Source organism: Entelurus aequoreus, linkage group LG06 (genome assembly GCF_033978785.1).
Source record: "Entelurus aequoreus isolate RoL-2023_Sb linkage group LG06, RoL_Eaeq_v1.1, whole genome shotgun sequence".
Taxonomy (NCBI): Eukaryota; Metazoa; Chordata; class Actinopteri; order Syngnathiformes; family Syngnathidae; genus Entelurus; species Entelurus aequoreus.
The window spans coordinates 37,409,643-37,432,653 of NC_084736.1; the positions used below are offsets into that span (position 1 = coordinate 37,409,643).

The following is a 23,011-nucleotide window of genomic DNA, read 5'->3' on the forward strand; positions in this document are numbered from 1 at the left end:
AATCAAGACATGACCTGGGCAACGGGTCATGACAGTACCCCCTCCTTAAGGAACGGATTCCAGACGTCCCAAAACACAAAAGAAGTAAAGTGTTCAGTTTTTAATATATGTGTTCACAGTTCTTTGCACTTTGAAAGTACCTCTTGGTAGTAGTAAACATGGTTACTACATGTGTTTATTTACAGTCAGTCTGGTTCTCCTAACATAAGTAGCACTTCCTTTTACACATTAGGGTGTTTTTCCCAAGTCTTTTATTTTTACATTTTTACAATAATATCACACCTTGGCCTTAATATCGTACCAATACCGTGACAGTATCGTACCGTGAGATTTTGATATCGTTGCATCCTTATTTGACAGCAATACTCATTACACTTAGATCCATCCATCCATCCATTTTCTACCGCTTATTCCCTTCGGGGTCGCGGGGGGCGCTGGAGCCTATCTCAGCTACAATCGGGCGGAAGGCGGGGTAAACCTTGGACAAGTCGCCACCATCATCGCACTTAGATCAAAATACTCATCACACTTAGATCAAAATTAATTCATTTTATTTTCACAATATGCCTATTTCAAAAACACTAAACAAGTCTCTTGATTTATTTTGAAGTGCATTTGGATGTAGAAACACTTTGAGTGTATAAATGCACGCAACTAAAACCAAAAAAACCCTCCATTGTCATTGAAGGTTGCTGAAAACCTTTAGAGATGCTGAGTTCCTCTACATGCTGACCGAGGCTTGTCTCCATGGCGATGTGTACAGCCTGCTCAGAGAGAAGTAGCTACTTTGGACTGACGCTTATTAAGACCTTCAAATTGATGCGTCGAGCACCTGAAAGCTGATGCACTCGCTCTCTCTCTCTTTTGTATTTTTCCACGTGCCTCAGAGGACGTCTGGACGAGAGCAGCGCCAAGTTCTACACGGCTTGTGTGGCGCAGGCCTTGGCCTTTCTTCACAGTCGAAATGTGGTCTATAGAGACGTCAAGCCTGAGAATGTGGTGGTGGACGAGCGCGGTTATGCCAAACTGGTAAAAGCACCACATCATTTTCCTCACCTTTGGCTGATATATTCATTTCCTGGTGTCTATTTTGGAATCTGCTGCAGGTGGGCTCCAGAAGTTTGAAGAAGGTGGAAGTGGGTAAGAAGACGTACACTTTCTGTGGTAGTCCAGGCTACATGGCCCCTGAAGTCATCCTGAAGAAAGGTCACAGTGTTTCAGCAGACTTCTGGTCCTTGGGAGTTTTGCTGTTTGAACTTCTGACTGGCAGGTGAGTTTGAACTCCTGACTGGCAGGTGAGTTTGAACTCCTGACTGACAGGTGAGTTTGAACTCCTGACTGACAGGTGACTTTGAACTCTTGACTGGCAGGTGAGTTTGAACTCTTGACTGGCAGGTGACTTTGAACTCCTGAGTGGCAGGTGAGTTTGAATTCCTGACTGGCAGGTGAGTTTGAACTCCTGACGGGCAGGTAAGTTTGAACTCTTGACTGGCAGGTGAGTTTGAACTCTTGACTGGCAGGTGAGTTTGAACTCCTGACTGGCAGGTGAGTTTGAACTCCTGACGGGCATGTAAGTTTGAACTCCTGATGGGCAGGTAGTTTGAACTCCTGACGGGCAGGTGAGTTTGAACTCCTGACTGGCAGGTGAGTTTGAACTCCTGACTGGCAGGTGAGTTTGAAATCCTGACTGGAAGGTGAGTTTGAACTCTTGACTGGCAGATGACTTTGAGCTCCTGACTGACAGGTGACTTTGAACTCCTGACTGACAGGTGAGTTTGAACTCCTGACTGGCAGGTGAGTTTGAACTCCTGACAGGCAGGTGAGTTTGAACTCCTGATGGGCAGGTGAGTTTGAACTCCTGACAGGCAGGTGAGTTTGAACTCCTGACTGGCAGGTGAGTTTGAACCCCTGACTAGCAGGTGAGTTTGAACTCCTGACTGGCAGGTGAGTTTGAACTCCTGACTGGCAGGTGAGTTTGAACACCCCCCACTGTGGAACCGTCTTCTGTGTTTGAAATCATGCCCACAGGGTTCCAGTATAACACGTTAAGTAACATTTGAACACCTACTTAACTAAATACTGGTGAACAGTTCAGTTCCTCGCGACTCCAAACAAAATAAGTGGTAGACAACATGTTGGTAACTCAATTAAGTCCAGTAAAATGTTTGTTTTTATAACATGTGTGTGCTCTCTACAAGAGGACCACATAAGAATTGCAAACTGAGTTGACTTAAAAAGACTTAAAAGCAGGTGCTGATAAAGGACTTCGCTGCTGTGAGATGTTACATGATGTTGCTGGTGTACAACATATATTCTTTTCACATATTTATTTGCACCAATTAATAGTACCAATAAAAGTATTGATGAATACTGGTATTGATAAGGAATATCAATGTTGATATTTACTATTTATATATTGTTATTTACAGATAAACACTGACAAGTATTATTTATATATTGTTATTTACAGATAAACACTGACATATATTATTTATATATTGTTATTTACAGATAAACACTGACATTTATTATTTATATATTGTTATTTACAGATAAACACTGACATGCATTATTTATATATTGTTATTTACAGATAAACACTGACATGTATTATTTATATATTGTTATTTAAATATAAACACTGACATGTATTATTTATATATTGTTATTTACAGATCAACACTGACATGTATTATTTATATATTGTTATTTACAGATAAACACTGACATGTATTATTGATGTATAAATGGTATCGATAAAATCCTATAGATATACATCCATAGTTAGTGGTGTGGCGATATAACTTTTTCCACTTCTGATCTGATACTGATATTGGAGCCTTGAGTATTGGCAGATCCTGAAGTTATTCCGATACGATATCATTTTATTCTGTTGTACTGTGGAATGTAAGAAAAGGTTTGATCAAGTGAAATTACTCAGAGAGCAATCAATGGTAGGTGGGAAAAACACAACCTTATGACAGACTTATGCTGTCTTTAAATTAAGGTAGAGTGGTAATTTGTTTTCTTGGCAAAACCAACTGGTCAAAATGAACCATAAATCCAAGCAGTCAGCAGTAAAGTGAATGATGCGGACACATTTGGTACTGGATACTTTCTAATACGCTTCTACCTTGGAGACATTGTATGTTTAAGTCATGTGTAACTTTAATGATTTGATACTTGTTTATATTGACAAATGTGCTGTTTTACTCTGCAATATTGTTCAATTAATGACACTTATTACACATGTCTAGCTTGTGTGCTATTGTGTGCTTAGCTGTTGTGTAGCTGCTAGATCCTAGTAGCCTTTAGCCGAGCATGTTCACCTTTTGTAAATGACTTTAATAAAATAGAATAGTGTGTTTAATGGAGGACATTTAGATGTTAACTGTCTGTTTGCACAAGTAAACACTCAGCAGGACTGCTTGTATCGCAGCTTGTATCAGACATTTTACACGCAAACCGATATCATCCGATATTTTGCCTGTATCGAACCAATATCCGATACCAAATATCGGATCCTAATTACAGTATAAAATGTCTGGTTTTATAGCAGTAGCTGTGATATCGTTATAAGCCATCACGGTGCTATCAGTAAGGCTTTACCATAGGGTTGTACGGTATACTAGTATAGTACCGCGATACAAATTAATCATATTCGGTACTATACTCTGTTTGAAAAGTACCGGTTCCCCATTTATTTATTTAAATGGGCATGACGGCGCGTCGTCACGTGGTGACATTGCTAGTTTTACGACCAGAGGAGCATGTTCAGCAGCGCGCACACACAGAGTACTTACAAGCAGACACAGTGTGTAGACAGAAAAGGGAGAACGGACCCATTTTGGTGTAAAAAGTAAAGATAAAGGTGAAGTTATAACTCTGAAACACCCTCAGGAAGAGGTGCTTTAAGACATGGCTAGCTAGCTATCAGCTAACATCCATCCACATTGTTTTAGCTACTCCTTAATCACTAATCCTGGTCTCCATGGTGACAAATAAAGTATGTTTCTTACATGTACCATTATCACTGGAGGACAAGGAATAGCTAAACATGCTTCACTACACACCCTAGTAGGATACAATAGCTCACCGGTGTCACAATGTAAACAAATGCCATGGGTGGATCTACACCTGACATCCACTGTAAAGATACCAAGTACAAGAGTGTATCTAGTCGATACTACTATGATTACATCGATATTTTTTATCGTCACAAAATCTTTTTTCCTTTTAATAAAATTCATATTATGTTTATAAAGTCAGTAAATACGTCCCTGGACACATGAGGACTTTGAATATGACCAATGTATGATCCTGTAACTACTTGGTATCGGATCGATACCTAAATGTGTGGTGTCATCTAAAACTGATGTAAAGTATCAAAGAAGAGAAGAATAAGTGATTATTACATTTTAACAGAAGTGTAAATAGAACATGTTAAAACAGAAAAAAAGCAGATATTAACAGTAAGTGAACAAGTAGATTAGCAATCCATTTTTACAGTTTGTCCCTCATAATGTAGACAAAATAATAGGTAGATAAATGACACAATATGTTACTGCATACGCCAGCAGACTAATTAAGAGTCTTTGTTTGTTTACTTACTACTAAAAGACAAGTTGTCTAGTATGTTCACTATTTTATTTAAGGACTAAATTACAATAATAAACATATGTTTCATGTACCCTAAGATTTGTTTTTAAATAAAGACAATAATGAAATTTTTTGTGGTGCCCTTTATTTAGAAAAGTATCGTAAAGTATGGAATTACATTTTGGTACCGGTACCAAAATCTTGGTACGTGGACAACCCTAGTTTAGTACTCACAGTAAAATAAAGTAGCACAGTGACAAGTAACAACACAAGTAACAACACAATGTTAGTAAAAGTAAATACATGTACAGTATGTGTGCTCCCAGAGACTAAACATTGACAGGTGGTGTGCCCCAGGGGTCCGTTTTAGGCACCATACTTTTCAAGATGTGCATACTGCCACCTGGAGACGTTTTTAGCAAACACGGCATCACTCGATACGCCGAACTGAGGAATTCAAACCCGGACGTTTTATACGTCCTTAGAAGCTCAACTCTACTTCATCTTACTGATGGATAGAGGACTGAATTTGGACTTTGGGGATTTGTGTCTCCAGGCTTCCGTTCAGTGGCGCTGAGCCGATGAGGATTCTGAGCGAGACGGTGCGCGGTATCGATCACGTGGACTTCCCTAAAGCAATCAGCAAGAGTGCCTGCGTCCTCATAAAGAAACTCTGCAGGTATTAAAAAAAACAAGGATGCCATGTGACATCTTCAATGACACGTTCCACGCTTGCTTACTTTTCCATGTCCTCTTCCTGCGCCCTTGCCAAGGCACAATCCCTCAGAGAGGCTCGGCAGTCTGAGAAACGGGGCCAAGGACATTCAGAAGCACAAGTAAGACGGGGATGGAAAACATTTACATTTCCACATCCAGCAGGGTTACTGTCAAATGCAAAACGGGCAATTAAATCCAAACATTGGGAAGTTTGCTCAGATAATGAGAAGAGCATCAGACACAAACAGCAGCGTGAGAGTTCATAGGGCACAATAAGTAGGAAAGGGCTCATAAACACACTTATACGCTACTATGTTGTGCTAAAATAAATCAACTACTTTAATAATGAACTAGAAAATTCCGGCGGAAATTTTGATGGGCCTGCTATCTGTGCCCTGGACCTCTGGCCGGGTCACAATCCGTGAGTTTTAGGTGTAACTGTACAAAAAAAGCTACAGAGCTAGCCTAAAATGTTAGCATGCGCACATTAAAAATGCTAACACTTAGCATGTGTGCTAACAATGGCATGCTAACAGTTCATCATCATCATCTTTATTTCTTTTTATTCCTTTCATGAAAATGCATATATACAAGCCATGTACAGTTCACACTTTTATTGTTTTTTGTTTCTTATACATTTCCATGACCATAAAGGAGCAGATGGAAGAATAATATTCTTATATTTATCTGCCCCCTTTTTTAAAACAAATTATTTACCAACACCCCAACTCCAACATACTTTTGAATTTTCGTTAAGCATTTTCACAATGACACGTCCAATCCAAATAAAAAATCAGTTAGACATAATGCCAGTTTTCTCTTTTTGTAACTCTTTTTAAATTCAAAAATATTTTTGCAACTTTTTAAGTCTTTCTTTAGAATAGAACAGTTAGCGTGTCTCACATGTCAATTGACACGGCTGTAAGGTGTATGGCTTCGGAAATAAAGAAAAAAAGTGTAAAATTATATGAAAGAGTTAACATGCTTAAGTTAGATAGCTAGCATGCTACTGTTTGCATGCTAAAAGTTAACAAGTTTTACATACCAAGTCATATGACTCTGGAGTAAACGGTTGCAAAACTAATGTTAGCATGCTAGCAAGGTAACATGAGCATGATAATATTTAGCTTGTGTCACATACCAAGTTATGACTCTCTGGCCCATTTTCCCTATTAAATTGGCCCATTTTTTTTTTAAATCGTGAATAGCGTTTCCATGGTAACACGAAATGTTCCCAACTTAAAATACTACATCTTTCCGACGGTATGACATATGTGGGGGTTTGTTGGCTGGATCGTCTTGCATTAGACAAAAGGTGCGTACACATTCAATTGGCCCATTTTGTTTTTTGTTCGTGAATAGCATTCCCATGGTAACACAAAATGTTCCCAATTTAGATTCCCGCCATCGGCGCGAACGAGACCTTTCTGACTGTATAAGATATGTGGGGGTTCGTTGGCCGTTTCGTCTCGTAGTAGACGTAAGAGAAACGTGCGGAAGAAGAATAATATAAAAGTTGAAGTATGAGCAATAATAACATGGGCTACTTGCAGTGAATGGTAATATGGGCTGCTTGCATTGCCAGTGCCCATTCACTGCCGCAAGCATGGCATTGCAGCAGGCCCATAATAAATGAAAATACAAGTGCAAATGAAAATACAACTTCACCACTTTAGTCATAATTGTTGGCCTTGAGAAACTTCTCTCTGACTTCATCTCATCATACTCCTTCTGTTTGTTTGATTTTGCCATTACTGCCACAAGTGGTTTAAAAGTGTATTACAACTGAGAAACAGGTACCGTATTTTCCGCACTATAAGGCGCACCTATAAACCTCCAATTTTCTCAAAAGCTGACAGTGCGCCTTATAATCCGGTGCGCCTTATATATGGACCAATATTGAGCCACAACAGGTCTCGCAACCCCAGCCTTTACTGTAGCGTCTATTCCAGGGGTGTCCAAAGTGCGGCCCGGGGGCTATTTGCGGCCCGCACGTCACTTTTTAACGGCCCTGAGGCACGTTCTAAAAATACGATAAAAAAAACAACAACAACATAAAAAGTGGTATAAAAGAGCAACCAGGTGAACAAGAAAATGTTGCAATGTTTACTCTAATAACACAAAGCTGCCATGCAGGTTGTTACTTTCTTTAAAAAATAATAATGAATCAAAATCAATGTCATTATGAATTATTGACCTATTCAAGACTCCAATTACGTCACATTAAATATTCCACTTTGAGATATTCTTTGGGGAAAATGTTGCATATTTTGTGTTCGCCATATAAAAAACTAAGCGTTTTTTTTTTTTTAAAGAAGGGCCTAAAACGAACAAACAAAAACCATAAACAACAATACAACTTATAATTGACGGATAGATCTGAAGTTGATCTCGAGATTATTGTGTTAAAAGTAAACAGTAAAAAATATATATAATTTATTTTTTAACACTTTAATGAGTTGGACCCTTTTGGATCCCCAATAATTTTAGTGTGATTTGTTTTTAAGTGTCATTGCTCAAAAAATAATAATGAATTAAAATCAATGTTGTTATGAGTTATTGACCTTTTTAAGGCTCCAATTATTATATTATCTGAAATATTCCACTTACAAATTTTATTGGGTGGAAATATTACATATTTTATGTTTTTTTCCATTGAAAAACAGGGTTTTCTTTGACAATAACAGCATACAACTTAAATCTTTAAAAACGTTATATTGACAGATAGACCTAATGTTGACCTAGAGATTTAAACCTTGAATAATAATAAAAATAATATTACTGAATAATGACACATTTTAAATGTTTTTTTGACCAAAACCCTTTGGGGCCCCCGGGATCGAGCCTGAGTGGAGGCCTAAATGTATATTTTTTATAAATATATTGTATTGGTTTTTAAAATAAAAAATATCAAAATGGCCCCCGCTTGCTTTGATTTTTCAGTGTGCGGCACTCAGTGGAAAAAACTTGAACACCCCTGGTCTATTCTATGCGCCTTATAATGTGGTGCGCCTTATAATGCGGTGCGCCTTATATATGAACAAAGTTTAAAAATGGGCCATTCATTGAAGGTGTGCCTTATAATCCGGTGTTCCTTATAGTGCGGAAAATACGGTAATATTTGGCGGTTCGATGGTTAAAGATGGTCGAGATCAACAGTATCATTTTATGGACGAGACAGGTTATAACAAATATATATAACAAAGAAAAATAATACCTATGAAAATAAAATACAATTAAAAAAGCATTTAAAAATTAAAAACTAATACAATTGTCACAGCTGGTTACACTCGTCCGTCCCTTTATGTTGGGTGTTGTTGGTGTTCTTTTGTGTTTAGCACTTGTTCCTGTCCTGCGCTCTTATTTTGGTGGCACTTCCTGTTGTGTTGGTGTTTTTTTCATAACTACTTCACACATGCCTTCAAGCACTTTTCCCCTCACTTGTTTTCTGTTGGTGATTAAGACTATTTAAATTGAGTGTGAGCCACCATTCTGTGTCGGGACTTTCTGTGCTCTCTGCTTAGCTGTACGAACCTTATCTCGTTGTACCACCGTTTCGGCCATTTTGTGCCCGGCAGCACTGCCATTGTGGGCGGGCTGATGGATCTGCGGTGCTCAGTCACTGTTGCAGGCGCTACTTTGTTACAACAATAAGAGTCCAATGGACAAGCCTTGAGTGGGTTGAAACAATCACAAAATGTCCACAGCGTTGTCAACGCTGCCTTCTCCACCCTCCCTCCTTCCTTCCGCTGCGTGCCAGGGAGATTAACCGACAAGATAAAGTGGATTTTATTTTGTATTCCTAATTATTTTAGGGTGCTGGCTGTTAAAGCTAAAGGGTAACTGCACTTTTTTAAAGGAATTGTATTATTAGAGACAATAAGACATATAGTTTTTTGTTTTTGCATTCTAATTTGTAATAATTGGCTCATTCTAGGGGGCTAGCAATGGTGCTAAATCACTCTAAAAATACATAAGTCACTAACAATACTTTGTTTACATTTTGTGACATGAATACTAATCAAGAATTAGCGATATTGTTATAATAAGTGTTTACGCAGACAAACTAGTTTAAGCATGATCACAGAGAGCTAACTAGATTATGCTGCTATGTTGACATATTGAGTTGCTGCATGGCCTCTGAGTTGATGATAGTTGATAAATCATGCTTCTCACCTGGATAGTAGAAGGTTGTGGACATAATCTGACAAGTTGGTCAACTTTGACACTTTACTGAGACCCGGGGATGGCGAGAAATACATGAAAAGACGCTTGTTTGCGGCACTGGCTTTTTTTTTTTTTTTACCCTACGAGGATTAATATTTAATCCAAACGGGGAGATATAAACATCCCATCAGTCGGCATCACAGTGAGCGCAGACATTGTACAGTAAGTGATTGTTATATTATGTTAATTGTCTGTCATGAAGTCTGCCATAATTAGTAGTGTTGTTGTTGTTGTTGAAGGAAAAAGTCAACGGAAATAATAAACCAAAATATGTAAATATTACATGTTATTATGAATGTTACTACATTATATATATACTTACAGTGTGTATATTAAATATGTAAATATTACATGTTATTATGAATGTTGCTACATGACATATATACTTACAGTGTGTATATAAAATATGTAAATATTACATTTTATTATGAATGTTACTACATGACATATATACTTACATCATGTATATATTACATGTTATTATGAATGTCACTACATGACATATATATTTACATCATGTATATATTACATGTTATTATGAATGTTACTACATGACATATATACTTACATCATGTATATATTACATGTTATTATGAATGTTACTACATGACATATATACTTATAGTGTGTATATAAAATATGTAAATATTACATGTTATTATGGATGTTACTACATGACATATATACTTACATCATGTATATGTTACATGTTATTATGAATGTTACTACATGACATATATACTTACATCATGTAAATATTACATGTTATTATGAATGTTACTACATTACATATATACTTACATCATGTATATATAACATGTTATTATGAATGTTACTACATGACATATATACTTAGAGTGTGTATATAAAATATGTAAATATTACATGTTATTATGGATGTTACTACATGACATACACTACCGTTCAAAAGTTTGGGGTCACCCAAACAATTTATATATGTTACTACATTACATATATACTTACATCATGTATATATTACATGTAATTATGAATGTTACTACATGAGATGTATACTTACATCATGTATATATCACATGTTATTATGAATGTTACTACATTACATATATACTTACATCATGTATATATTACTTGTTATTATGAATGTTACTACATTACATATATACTTACATCATGTATATACTACGTGTTATTATGGATGTTACTACATTACTTATATACTCACAGCATGTACAGTATATACTGTAAAACGCTGACAGAGGTTTTTGAACATATTTTAGAGAACTTTACAGGTGGAATTGAGCGTTTACCATTACCTCCATTGTTAGCTGACTTTTATTTACTTTTATTTATGTCGTAGAATGCAAAAAAAAAGTGTTTTTGTCTTACATAGGGATTGTAAGTGACAGGCAAAGTAAAAAAAGAATGCAGTTCCTCTTTAAGGAGTTTTGTGATTTTAACCTGACTGCGCCACATGGTTAGTGACAGTTTAGGGTGGCTGTCAATGAGAACAGCTCAGCTTGTTGTTTTGGCTTTGTTATGAAATAAAAGGTTGATCCATCATTATGGTTGTTTGATATACAGTACTGTAAAGCGCTTTATATTGTTTACAAAGTGTACACATTTAACTGAAAGAGGGACTTTTGTCGAGGCTGCAACCTATTATTAATTTTTATCATCGATTCCGGACTGTAAGCCGCTATTTTTTTCCTGCTTATAAATCGGTGCGGCTAATTTATAGATTTTCATTGCTGACGGCAATGACGCAAAAAGTTAAAAAAAAAAAAAAAACACACTAAGTAGGTGTATTATTGTTTGTGCAATGGCACCATCTTTTGGAGCAGTTTGCCCACTCCAGTGCCCTTCTGTTTAGACTGAGCTTTCAACCGGAAGTACAAGTGCCGTTCCGTGTTCTAGCGTATAAATTCTTTATTCATCAATCCTGGCAACATTTGCAAGTTTTACAATATACAAACCCCGTTTCCATATGAGTTGGGAAATTGTGTTAGATGTAAATATAAACGGAATACAATGATTTGCAAATCCTTTTCAACCCATATTCAATTGAATGCACTACAAAGACAAGATATTTAACAAATAATAATTAACTTAGAATTTCATGGCTGCAACACGTGCCAAAGTAGTTGGGAAAGGGCATGTTCACCACTGTGTTACATGGCCTTTCCTTTTAACAACACTCAGTAAACGTTTGGGAACTGAGGAGACACATTTTTTAAGCTTCTCAGGTGGAATTCTTTCCCATTCTTGCTTGATGTACAGCTTAAGTTGTTCAACAGTCCGGGGGTCTCCATTGTGGTATTTTAGGCTTCATAATGCGCCACACATTTTTAATGGGAGACAGGTCTGGACTACAGGCAGGCCAGTCTAGTACCCACACTCTTTTACTATGAAGCCACGTTGTTGTAACACGTGGCTTGGCATTGTCTTGCTGAAATAAGCAGGGGCGTCCATGGTAACGTTGCTTGGATGGCAACATATGTTGCTCCAAAAGCTGTATGTACCTTTCAGCATTAATGGCGCCTTCACAGATGTGTAAGTTACCCATGTCTTGGGCACTAATACACCCCCATACCATCACAGATGCTGGCTTTTCAACTTTGCGCCTATAACAATCCGGATGGTTTTTTTCCTCTTTGGTCCGGAGGACACGATGTCCACAGTTTCCAAAAACAATTTAAAATGTGGACTCGTCAGACCACAGAACACTTTTCCACTTTGTATCAGTCCATCTTAGATGAGCTCAGGCCCAGCAAAGCCGACGGCGTTTCTGGGTGTTGTTGATAAACGGTTTTCGCCTTGCATAGGAGAGTTTTAACTTGCACTTACAGATGTAGCGACCAACTGTAGTTACTGACAGTGGGTTTCTGAAGTGTTCCTAAGCCCATGTGGTGATATCCTTTACACACTGATGTCGCTTGTTGATGCAGTACAGCAGGAGTCACCAACGCGGTGCCCGCGGGGACCAGGTCGCCCGTAAGGACCAGATGAGTCGCCCGCTGGCCTGTTCTAAAAATAGCTCAAATAGCAGCACTTATCAGTGAGCTGCCTCTATTTTTTAAATTGTATTTATTTACTAGTGTGACAGTCCGAACTGTCGTGCGGGTTCTCAGGACCATCCAGGGAAGACATTGTCGTGAGACGGTTTAGACTTCTTTATTATTTCAATCAGAGTTTTTTGCGTGCTTTTCAGCAGCTGCCTTTTTTCTCACGTGAGCACATGAATGGTTTCCTCCCGTCCGCCCATGAATGGTTTCCTCCCGTCCGCCGTCTGCTTTTCAGCAGCACGTCGCCGTCGTTTGCGTGGTAGCAGAGGATGGTTTCCTCCCGTCCGCCGTCTTTTTCCGTCTCCTCCCTTGATGTTCACGTCTCTCGCCCTTTTATACGGTCCGAGAGGGTGATTGCACTGTCCACAGCTGCGCGCTCCACGCACCTTATGCTGATTGTGGCGTCGCTCCCAGCGCGCCCCACCTTGCTGTTCGCTCGTCCACGCCTCCTCGCCGCCATCTTGGAGCGGGCGCCGTCTGTCCGCCGGCCCAGCCTCCCCACAACTAGCAAGCTGGTCTCGCTTTGCTCGACATTTTTAATTCTAAGAGAGACAAAACTCAAATAGAATTTGAAAATCCAAGAAAATATTTTAAAGACTTGGTCTTCACTTGTTTAAATAAATTCATTAATTGTTTTACTTTGCTTCTTATAACTTTCAGAAAGACAATTTTAGAGAAAAAAATACAACCTTAAAAATGATTTTAGGATTTTTAAACACATATACCTTTTACCTTTTAAATTCCTTCCTCTTCTTTCCTGACAATTTAAATCAATGTTCAAGTAAATTTATTTTTTTTATTGTAAAGAATAATAAATCAATTTTAATTGAATTCTTCATTTTAGCTTCTGTTTTTTCGACGAAGAATATTTGTGAAATATTTCTTCAAACTTATTATGATTAAAATTCAAAAAAATTATTCTGGCAAATCTAGAAAATCTGTAGAATCTGAGGCTTTTGACAAAGTTGCAGAAAAGTACTCTCAGGTCATAAACAGAGTTGGGCAAGAGTTTGAGAAAAGGTTTTGTGACCTGGATCAGCTTGAGCCATGTGTGTCGTTCATTTCTAATCCTTTCATGAACGTGGACATATCATGCATTGCTGAGCAGTTAAGTGCAACATTCAGCCTGGATGCTGAACAGGTGGAGATTGAAATTGTAACACTGCAAAATGACCTCCACCTCAAAGCCCACCAGGCTGCACCAAACTTTTGGTGCCTTGTTGACACAGAAAAGTACAGTGGTGTATGCGCAGCAGCTATGAAGGTTGCAAGCCTGTTTGGTTCAACTTATCTTTGTGAATCAGCCTTTTCTGACATGAACTTCATCAAGAACAAACACAGAACACGCCTCACTGATGCACATCTGCAAGACTCAGAGTTGCAGTGTCAAGTTACACACCAGAGTACAACACACTAGTTAACAACATGCAATGCCAGGCTTCCCACTAACTAACAAAGAAACAGATAACAGATTTGGTGTCCAGTTCAAAGTGTGACATGATTTATTTAAAAATTTGAGAGTTGACTTTTGTATTTTACATGAGTTATTATTTGTACAAACATGGTGCAAAGTAATTCATGATTTGTTAAAAAAAATGTTAGTGGCTAGCTAGTTAAAATGGGATATTGTGATTTCACAGGACTGTCTTAAAGTGATCATTTGAAAATGTTCAATTTGAAAAATGTGCACTTAGAGAAAATATAAAAATAAAGTGTTGCATATTGATATTTATCTCTTTCTATATATATTTATTGTGAGAAATCATTAAGATGATCAGTGTTTCCACAAAGATAAATATCATTAATTATTAATAATAACATAGAGTTAAAGGTAAATTGAGCAAATTGGCTATTTCTGGCAATTTATTTAAGTGTGTATCAAACTGGTAGCCCTTAGCATTAATCAGTACCCAAGAAGTAGCTCTTGGTTTCAAAAAGGTTGGTGACCCCTGCAGTACAGCCTGAGGGATCGAAGGTCACGGGCTTAGCTGCTTACGTGCAGTGATTTCTTCAGATTCTCTGAACCCTTTGATGATATTACGGACCGTAGATGGTGAAATCCCTAAATTCCTTGCAACAGCTGGTTGAGAAAGGTTTTTCTTGAACTGTTCAACAATTTGCTCACACATTTGCTGACAAAGTGGTGACCCTCGCCCCATCCTTGTTTGTGAATGACTGAGCATTTCATGGAATCTACTTTTATACCCAATCATGGCACCCACCTGTTCCCAATTTGCCTGTTCACCTGTGGGATGTTCCAAATAAGTGTTTGATGAGCATTCCTCAACTATATCAGTATTTATTGCCAACTTTCCCAACTTCTTTGTCACGTGTTGCTGGCATCAAATTCTAAAGTTAATGATTATTTGCACAAAAAAAAATGTTTATGAGTTTGAACATCAAATATGTTGTCTTTGTAGCATGTTCAACTGAATATGGGTTGAAAATGATTTGCAGGAACCGGATGAGGTAGAGGGCAGACGTGCAAGAGGAGGGCTCCGGCCAAACTTTTCATTTACTCTTTAAAGTCTAACTACTTCACTGTGTTTTTTCCTGGCTGACACACCCTTTTTTTTGTGCGAGATAGTGTGGTTATTGCGACGTGATGAGCAGCTCGAAGACAAAACCGGCAACAGCAATAACTCGAGCAGCTAGCGTCTCGGCTAAGCTAGCTAACATGGCGGCCGCAGCAGCAGCTTCAGGGTCGGAAGACAAGAGAGCCGAATTCGATGGTCAATCTGACCCAGTCACCAAGAACAACATCGAGGCTCTCCTCAATAAACAGCGCGATAGCTTCAAGGCTGATATGGCTTTTTTGATTCAACAGTCGACTGAGTCCCTGAAGCAGTCAGTCGATTTATTAGGACAACAGGTGACATCATTTAACAGCCGTCTGACTAGAACCGAAGTTACAGTGGGTGAAAACTTTGAAAAACTCACCGAGATGGAAGCCGCTGTGAAGTCTCTGCAGTCCCAAACTACGGTGCTCCTGGAACGTGTGGACGACCTCGAAAACCGGTCCCGCCGCTCTAATTTGAGGATTATCAACATCCCAGAGGGAAGCGAGAAGGAGCAGGATCCGACCAAATTTGCGTCTGACTTGCTAAAGGCGATAGCGGGTCCTGATGTCTTCAGCAGCCCACCGGAGATAGAGAGAGCTCACCGCTCCCTCGGTCCCAGACCACTGGATGCTGGCGCCGGAAAACCGCGGACTTTCATCGTTAAATTCCTCCGTTTCCAGGAGAAAGAAAAAGTTGTCAGATGGGCCAGACAACATAAATTGGATTACCGCGGCACCGAGCTGAGAGTTTACCCGGACATCAGCCCTGCTTTGGCCAAGAAACGAGCTGCTTTCAACCCCGTCAAAAATGCGCTCTACCTGAAAGGAATGAAATTTTGCTTGCTGCACCCCGCCCGTCTCCAGGTATCCTTCAGAAATGAAAACTTGTACTTTGATTCTCCACAAAAAGCCCAGGACTTCTACGACGAGCGCATCGCTCCCACAGGTTAATGGAAGATGACTTTGTATGGAAGACGTTTCAGGCCAAAAGTACGTTGAAGAGGACATTAACGGGTGCGTCAGAAAAACAATGGACATTGTTTATCCAGGCTTGCAGGCAACTAATCATCCTGTTGTGCAACTTATTTGAGGTATGGTTATATTTGTTGGTCAATTTCTGCAATACAACTTTTTTTTGCTTATTCCTATTTAAGTGTCACCTACTGTACATTATAGACACATTAGCAGATACAGGAGCCCTATCTGCTCGGTGATATTAGTTCACAGATTAATGTCATATGGAAGTAACAGAGTTTATGGAGTCCCGCTGCTTGTTCTAGTTCTTAGGACAAGCTTAGGGTGGTTTAGGAGTGTATATTTGTTCTTTGTTTCTATGGGTTTTTGGGGGGGGGGTTTGTGTGTTAGGTCCTACAAATTTGTCTTTTCTTTTAGTCCTATCTGTATGTTAATACCACTTCCTTCTACAAGGCATTGTGTCATCTCACCATATTTTTTACAAATGTGATTATGGCTAATACAAACCAAAAAGGGTTATCTTGCTTGAGATGTGTTTCTCTGAACGTTAAAGGGATCAATGGCCCAGTTAAAAGAGGTAGAGTATTTTCCCATTTAAAACACCTTAAAACTGAAATTGCTTTCCTACAAGAGACTCATCTGACCACTAAGGATCACCATAGATTAAAGGCCTCATGGGTTGGACAATCTTTTCACTCGAATTTTAGCAGCAAAGCAAGGGGCACAGCTATTTTAATACACAAAAGAATCCAGTTTAGCCCAACAATTGTCATAACTGACCATCAAGGTCGTTTTATAATAGTCTCGGGTTCTCTTAGTAATATGTCTGTTGTCCTTGCCAACCTTTATGCACCCAATTGGGATGATGAAGCATTTATTAGGAAAGTGTTTTCATTTTTGCCAGACCTCAGTTCCCATCGTTTAATATTGGGGGGGACCTGAACTGTGCAATAGACCCGTTGCTAGACAAATCTAGTCCAAGGCAGGGCCCTCCATTAAAAATGGCCAAAACAATTTCAAAACTCATGGGTCAAATAGGAGGTGTGGACCCGTGGCGCTTTCGTTACCCAGATAAAAAACAATTCTCTTTTTATTCTCAGGTCCATAAAACTTTTTCAAGGATTGACTACTTTTTCATAGATGATAATCTCCTTCCGGCTGTCGATAATGTAGAATATTCAACAATAGTAATATCTGACCATGCTCCATTGTCACTTGATCTTTCGTTTACACTCTTTAAAAAAACGCAGACTCCATGGAAGTTTAATTGCACATTACTCAATGATGACGGATTCTGCAAAACAATTTCCAAAGTGATAGATGATTTTCTTGTCACCAACAACTCTACTCCCATATCCCCGTCTTTACTCTGGGAAACATTAAAGGTGGTAGTCCGGGGAGAGATTATTTCTTATTCAGCAAGACAAAACAAATTGAGGAGACAAAAACAGGAGCAGCTCATGGAAAGTATAACAGAATTGGACAGACAACTATCAGTATCTCCATACCCTGATCTGGTTAAAGATAGACAAAATCTGCAAATGAACTATAATTTATTGTCAACACAAGAAACTGAAAAATTACTCTTACGATCGCGTGGCTTCCTGTACGAGCACGGTGAGAAGGCAGGGCGCCATCTATCACGCCAAATTAAAAGCCAGTCAGCATCTCGACAAATTCGACAAATCAGAACCCTCACAGATGAACTTACAGTCATTCCTTCAGTCATTAACGACACCTTCAAATCATTCTACTCTGAATTATATACTTCACAATGCGCTGCTGATAAAACAATCATGTTGCGTTTCCTGGATAACTTGAAATTTCCATCCATAACTACTACTCAAGAGAGCGCTTTGGATCAACCTTTAGTAGTCCGGGAAATTGTAGATTCAATTAAACTAATGCAGAGCGGCAAGGCCCCTGGCCTATCCTATAGAGTTTTATAAAAAATTCTCAGATAAACTGACTCCTCTTCTTTTAAATATGTACAATGACTCTCTGGACCGGGGTACCTTGCCTCGAACTCTCACCGAAGCGTCAATAACTTTATTACTAAAACCGGGCAAAGTTGATTCTGACTGTAGTTCTTACCGTCACATCTCTCTCTTAAACGCTGATTATAAGATTTTAGCTAAAGCACTGGCCCTTCACCTTGAATCAATTTTACCAAACATCATATCACCTGACCAAACTGGGTTTATGAAAAACCGGCACTCTTTTTCCAACATTCGTAGCCTTCTTAACATTATTTTTTCTCCAGCATCCGAGGACACGCCAGAAGTGGTGGTCTCTTTGGATGCAGAGAAAGCTTTCGACAGGGTGGAGTGGGGATATTTATTGGAGGTCTTAAAGAGGTTTAACATTGGGTCTAAATATATATCTTGGATAGCACTTCTATACTCTTCTCCTAGGGCTGCCGTAAGCACAAATGGGATGTTATCCCAATTTTTCACACTTGGCAGAGGTACACGCCAGGGGTGCCCTCTAAGCCCATTGTTATTTGTTACTGCAATCGAATCCTTGTCCATTGCTCTTAAATCGGCCGGTATCAGTAAAGGAATCCATAGATGCGGTCTAGAACACACACATTCTCTATATGCGGATGATTTACTATTGTTTATATCTGATCCAATCTCTACCATTCCAAAGATTATTGAATTGCTAAACAATTTTGGATCATTCTCTGGCTATAAATTGAATTTCGCTAAGAGTGAATGCTTCCCTGTGAATAATTTGGCCCTTGAGATCCCTGATGGATATTTCCCATTTAAGATGTCCAGGAATAGCTTCAAGTACTTAGGTGTACATATTTGTCGCAAGCTACCAGCTCTCTACAAGGACAATTTTCCACCTCTAATCGACAAACTTAAATTAGATTTGGATAGGTGGAATGATTTACACATAACTATTGCTGGCAGGGTAAACTGCGTCAAAATGAATGTGCTTCCTCGATTTTTGTATTTGTTTCAATGTTTGCCTATCTTTTTACCCAATTCCTTTTTTTGCATAATAAACAAACTAATTTCATCCTTTATATGGAAAGGCAAGACTCCCAGGATTAGAAGAGAGTTCCTGCAAAGGCATAGGTCCGTAGGTGGTTTATCACTCCCTAATCTAAAATACTACTATTGGGCAGCTAGCATACACAAAGTGACTCTCTGGATCCAAGAACCTGAATTAATCTGGTGTAAATCTGAAGCTGGTTCCTGTTCTACCTCTCTCTTGGATCTACTTACATCAAAATTACCTTATCGACCATCCCAATTTACTTGTAGTCCAATCGTCATTTCTACCCTTAGAATCTGGTCTCAATTTAGAAATACTTTCGGCCTGCAGGGCTTATCCAACCACAGCCCCATTCCTAATAACCACCTCTTCCTCCCTCCTAGCAGAGATGTAGCGTTTTCTCTATGGAAGCAGTCAAGACTTAGCAGGCTAAAGGACTTATATATTGGTGATGTCTTCGCAAGTTTCAGTGAACTGTGTAAAAAATTTGACCTACCAAAATCTCACCTATTTCGATACTTTCAGGTTCGTAATTTTGTTAAATCAAATAGTCTCTTTTTCTCTAATACTCCACCTAATTCGCTAATTGACTCAATTTGAGATATTCCCACAAATCAGAAAGGCCTAATCTCCAAAATCTACATCTTAATATCCCAGTTTAGTAAAACGTCTCTTGATAAAATCAGAGGGAATTGGGAAGAAGAGCTTGGCAGATCTATAGATGATGGAGATTGGGATTCTGCCTTAACCAGAATTAACAACAGTACATCCTGTTCAAGGCTTAATTTAATACAATTTAAGGTTTTCCACCGTATTTATTTCACCAATTCCAAACTCTCGAAAATATACCCCAATATCTGGGATACTTGTAACAGATGTCACATGTCACCTGCAAACATGACGCACATGTTTTGGTCTTGTCCCCATTTGTTGGACTATTGGACAACTATTTTCAAACACCTTGCTAAGGCATTGGATTTAAACCTGACACCATGTGCAGAAATGGCCATTTTTGGGACGGTATCAGATCCCCAAATAAGGAGAACATTTAAGGATAGTATCGCCTTTGCATCCTTATTAGCACGTAGGAGAATTTTGCTGGAGTGGAAGTCACCATTTTGCCCCAAAGCCTCCTTATGGCTTAAAGACCTTATGATTTATTTAGATCTGGAGAAAATAAATTTCAATCTTAGGGGGGCACCTGGGAAGTTTTATTCTGTTTGGGGCGGTGTGGTTGACTACGTAGCTAAATTAAAGACGCTATAGGACACATGAAAAGTTCACCTTTCACAAACCAGCTTCCTTTTTAATTTTTTATTTACATTTATTCTGGGTGTATATTTACTATCTGCCTATGTTGAGAAGAAAGTGATGTACTAATTATTTTCCATTTGTGACTGTACCTTTAACTTATGTAGGACCTGGGGAGTATAAAAACTATTTATACTTACTAAAGCGTCCCATGTGTGATGTCTGTAGGAGTGTTTTCATGCATATTTGTACGTGCTATCTGAATGTAATAAAGGTAGAATCGTTAGCATTAGCTAGCATGCTAACAGGTTTACGAGTGTCTGGTTAGTATTATTAACTTACAATGGCATTCTTTTTGTATTGTTTCACTTTCACAAATTCCTCAGTAAATTCACCAAAACGTCATCGTGGAGTTATTCAATCAATCAATCAATCAATGTTTATTTATATAGCCCTAAATCACAAAAGTCTCAAAGGGCTGCACAAGCCACAACAACATCCTCGGCACAGAGCCCACACAAGGGACGTCGATGTGAATGACTATGATTGAGTCTGTTTACCTCAGGGGTCCCTAAACTTTTTGAATCGGGGGCCGCATTGGGTTAAAACAATTTGGCCGTGGGCCGGGCTGTATATATATCTATATATATATATATATATACTTATATATAACTATATATATATATATATATATATAGTTATATATATATATAACTATATATATATATATATATATATATATAGTTATATATACAGTATAATTGACTGAAAGAGCGCACACTTGTCACATTATCGATGGGAAAATGCATTTTTAGACAATTGATTTGCCTGAGCAGCTAGGGGACACCGAGAGTAACAAGCGGTAGAAAATGGATTAGAAAGGACAGATTTAAAATAATAATCCTTTTTTTTAAATTACTTTTTTTTCTTTTTTTTTTAAACTTGGGACTTCCCGCGGGCCGTAGTTTGGGGACCCCTGGTTTAGCTGATTGGAGAGCTAGCTTCCACAGCTAGTGGGTCCATGACGATTACTTCTGTTTTGCTTGATCAGCCGTTTTACTGCCGCGTTACAGACACCCTTTGGAAACAATTAAGGTATGTAAATAAACTTTCTGTGTAAATAACAAATTTCACAAGGTATATATCTGCCACTTATAGTTCAATGCGAATGTGCTCTATAGTCCGCAAAATACGGTACATTGTTTCTCATGGAGACGTTTGCTAAGTTCGTAAATGGAGGTCCCACTGTACTTAATAATGCCATACCACCCGGGCAGTAGAGCAGCAAGGTGACATGGCGTCAGAGACAAGCAATACACAGCAGCATGCAGCAAGTAGCGATCAGGCAGCCGACATCTTAATCAACGTCAATAAAGTGCATTACATCCTCAAATACTCTAGATGCCAGCTTCAAAGAAACACAATTGAGGGAATACTAATAATCTGGTCTTTCATCAGATGGTTTGAAGGATTCGACTGGGATGGACTCAGTAGAGGAACACTAAATCCACCACTCCCCCCCAAAGTAAGTGCTGGGTATTCCTTCTTTCCTAGTTACGCCATCTTTGTGTTGCCAAATTGATTTTGTGTTTGTTTGTCCTGAAGGTGAAAGAGGCTTTACACAGCAGCAGTGCATGTGGTGACTATGCAGGAGGCGCAGCAGAGATGTGCACAATATGGCAAGACTTCTGATAGACTGCCACCACAACGTGTTATACTATCAGCAGATATTGTTAGCATCTCTCGTTGGCGGAGGTGTTTTTTTCCAATGAAAAATTATATGCTACTGCCGTGTATGTCATTACATTTGATGCAATAAACAGCTTTATCTCAAAGTGTGAATGAGATTTTTGAAGTTCAATTTCTGAATTTGGAGTGACAATGACTCAAAGATGTAGGGCTTGCATTTTGCAGCAACGTTGCAAGCCCATGCAAAATTCAGGCCAAAAGTCAGAATCTGAAAAGAAAAAAACGTTTGAATCTAAAAAGAAAAAAATGAAATTGGAAATGAAATAAAAAAATTAGACTTGAATCTGAAGAAAACAGAAGCTTGAATACATCATAACATTTGAAAGTGAAAAATAAAATAAAAGGATTTCTTCAAAATAATTACAAGAGTGAATGATAATTATATTCAGCTATTTCAGCACCTCCACCACCAGCAAACATTCAAGCACCAATGTGAGGGTCTTGAAGCCAGGATTGAACCTGGAACTCTCAAATTGATGGCACAGCTGCTCCACCCACCGTGCCATATGTGCATACATGTACAAATATGTACACATTTGTACAAGTATGTACACACACACACACACACACACACACACACACACACACACACACACACACACACACACACACACACACACACACACACACACACACACACACACACACATATATATATATATATATATATACAAACCCCGTTTCCATATGAGTTGGGAAATTGTGTTAGATGTAAATATAAGCGGAATACAATGATTTGTAAATCCTTTTCAACCCATATTCAATTGAATCCACTACAAAGACAAGATATTTGATGTTCAAACTCATAAACTTTTTTTTTTTTTTGCAAATAATAATTAACTTTCATGGCTGCAACACGTGCCAAAGTAGTTGGGAAAGG

The 23,011-nt window shown here is 38.5% G+C and overlaps 2 protein-coding genes across 3 annotated transcripts in view; both read left to right on the forward strand.

Moving 5' to 3' along the window:
* The window catches only part of LOC133652148 (cGMP-dependent protein kinase 1-like), a 24,446-nt gene extending 2,258 nt beyond the window's left edge, over window positions 1-22,188 (forward strand). Inside the window, exons 2-8 of the mRNA XM_062050576.1 lie at window positions 689-778; window positions 888-1,029; window positions 1,107-1,270; window positions 5,156-5,278; window positions 5,373-5,435; window positions 21,841-21,907; window positions 21,988-22,188. Of these exons, the coding sequence (XP_061906560.1) occupies window positions 689-778; window positions 888-1,029; window positions 1,107-1,270; window positions 5,156-5,278; window positions 5,373-5,435; window positions 21,841-21,907; window positions 21,988-22,074 (736 nt within the window). The 3' untranslated portion in view covers window positions 22,075-22,188. The remainder of the gene's footprint in view (window positions 1-688; window positions 779-887; window positions 1,030-1,106; window positions 1,271-5,155; window positions 5,279-5,372; window positions 5,436-21,840; window positions 21,908-21,987) is intronic.
* bin3 (bridging integrator 3) overlaps window positions 1-23,011 on the forward strand; it is a 455,445-nt gene that overhangs the window by 142,678 nt on the left and 289,756 nt on the right. The gene's annotated exons all lie outside the window — the stretch shown is intronic.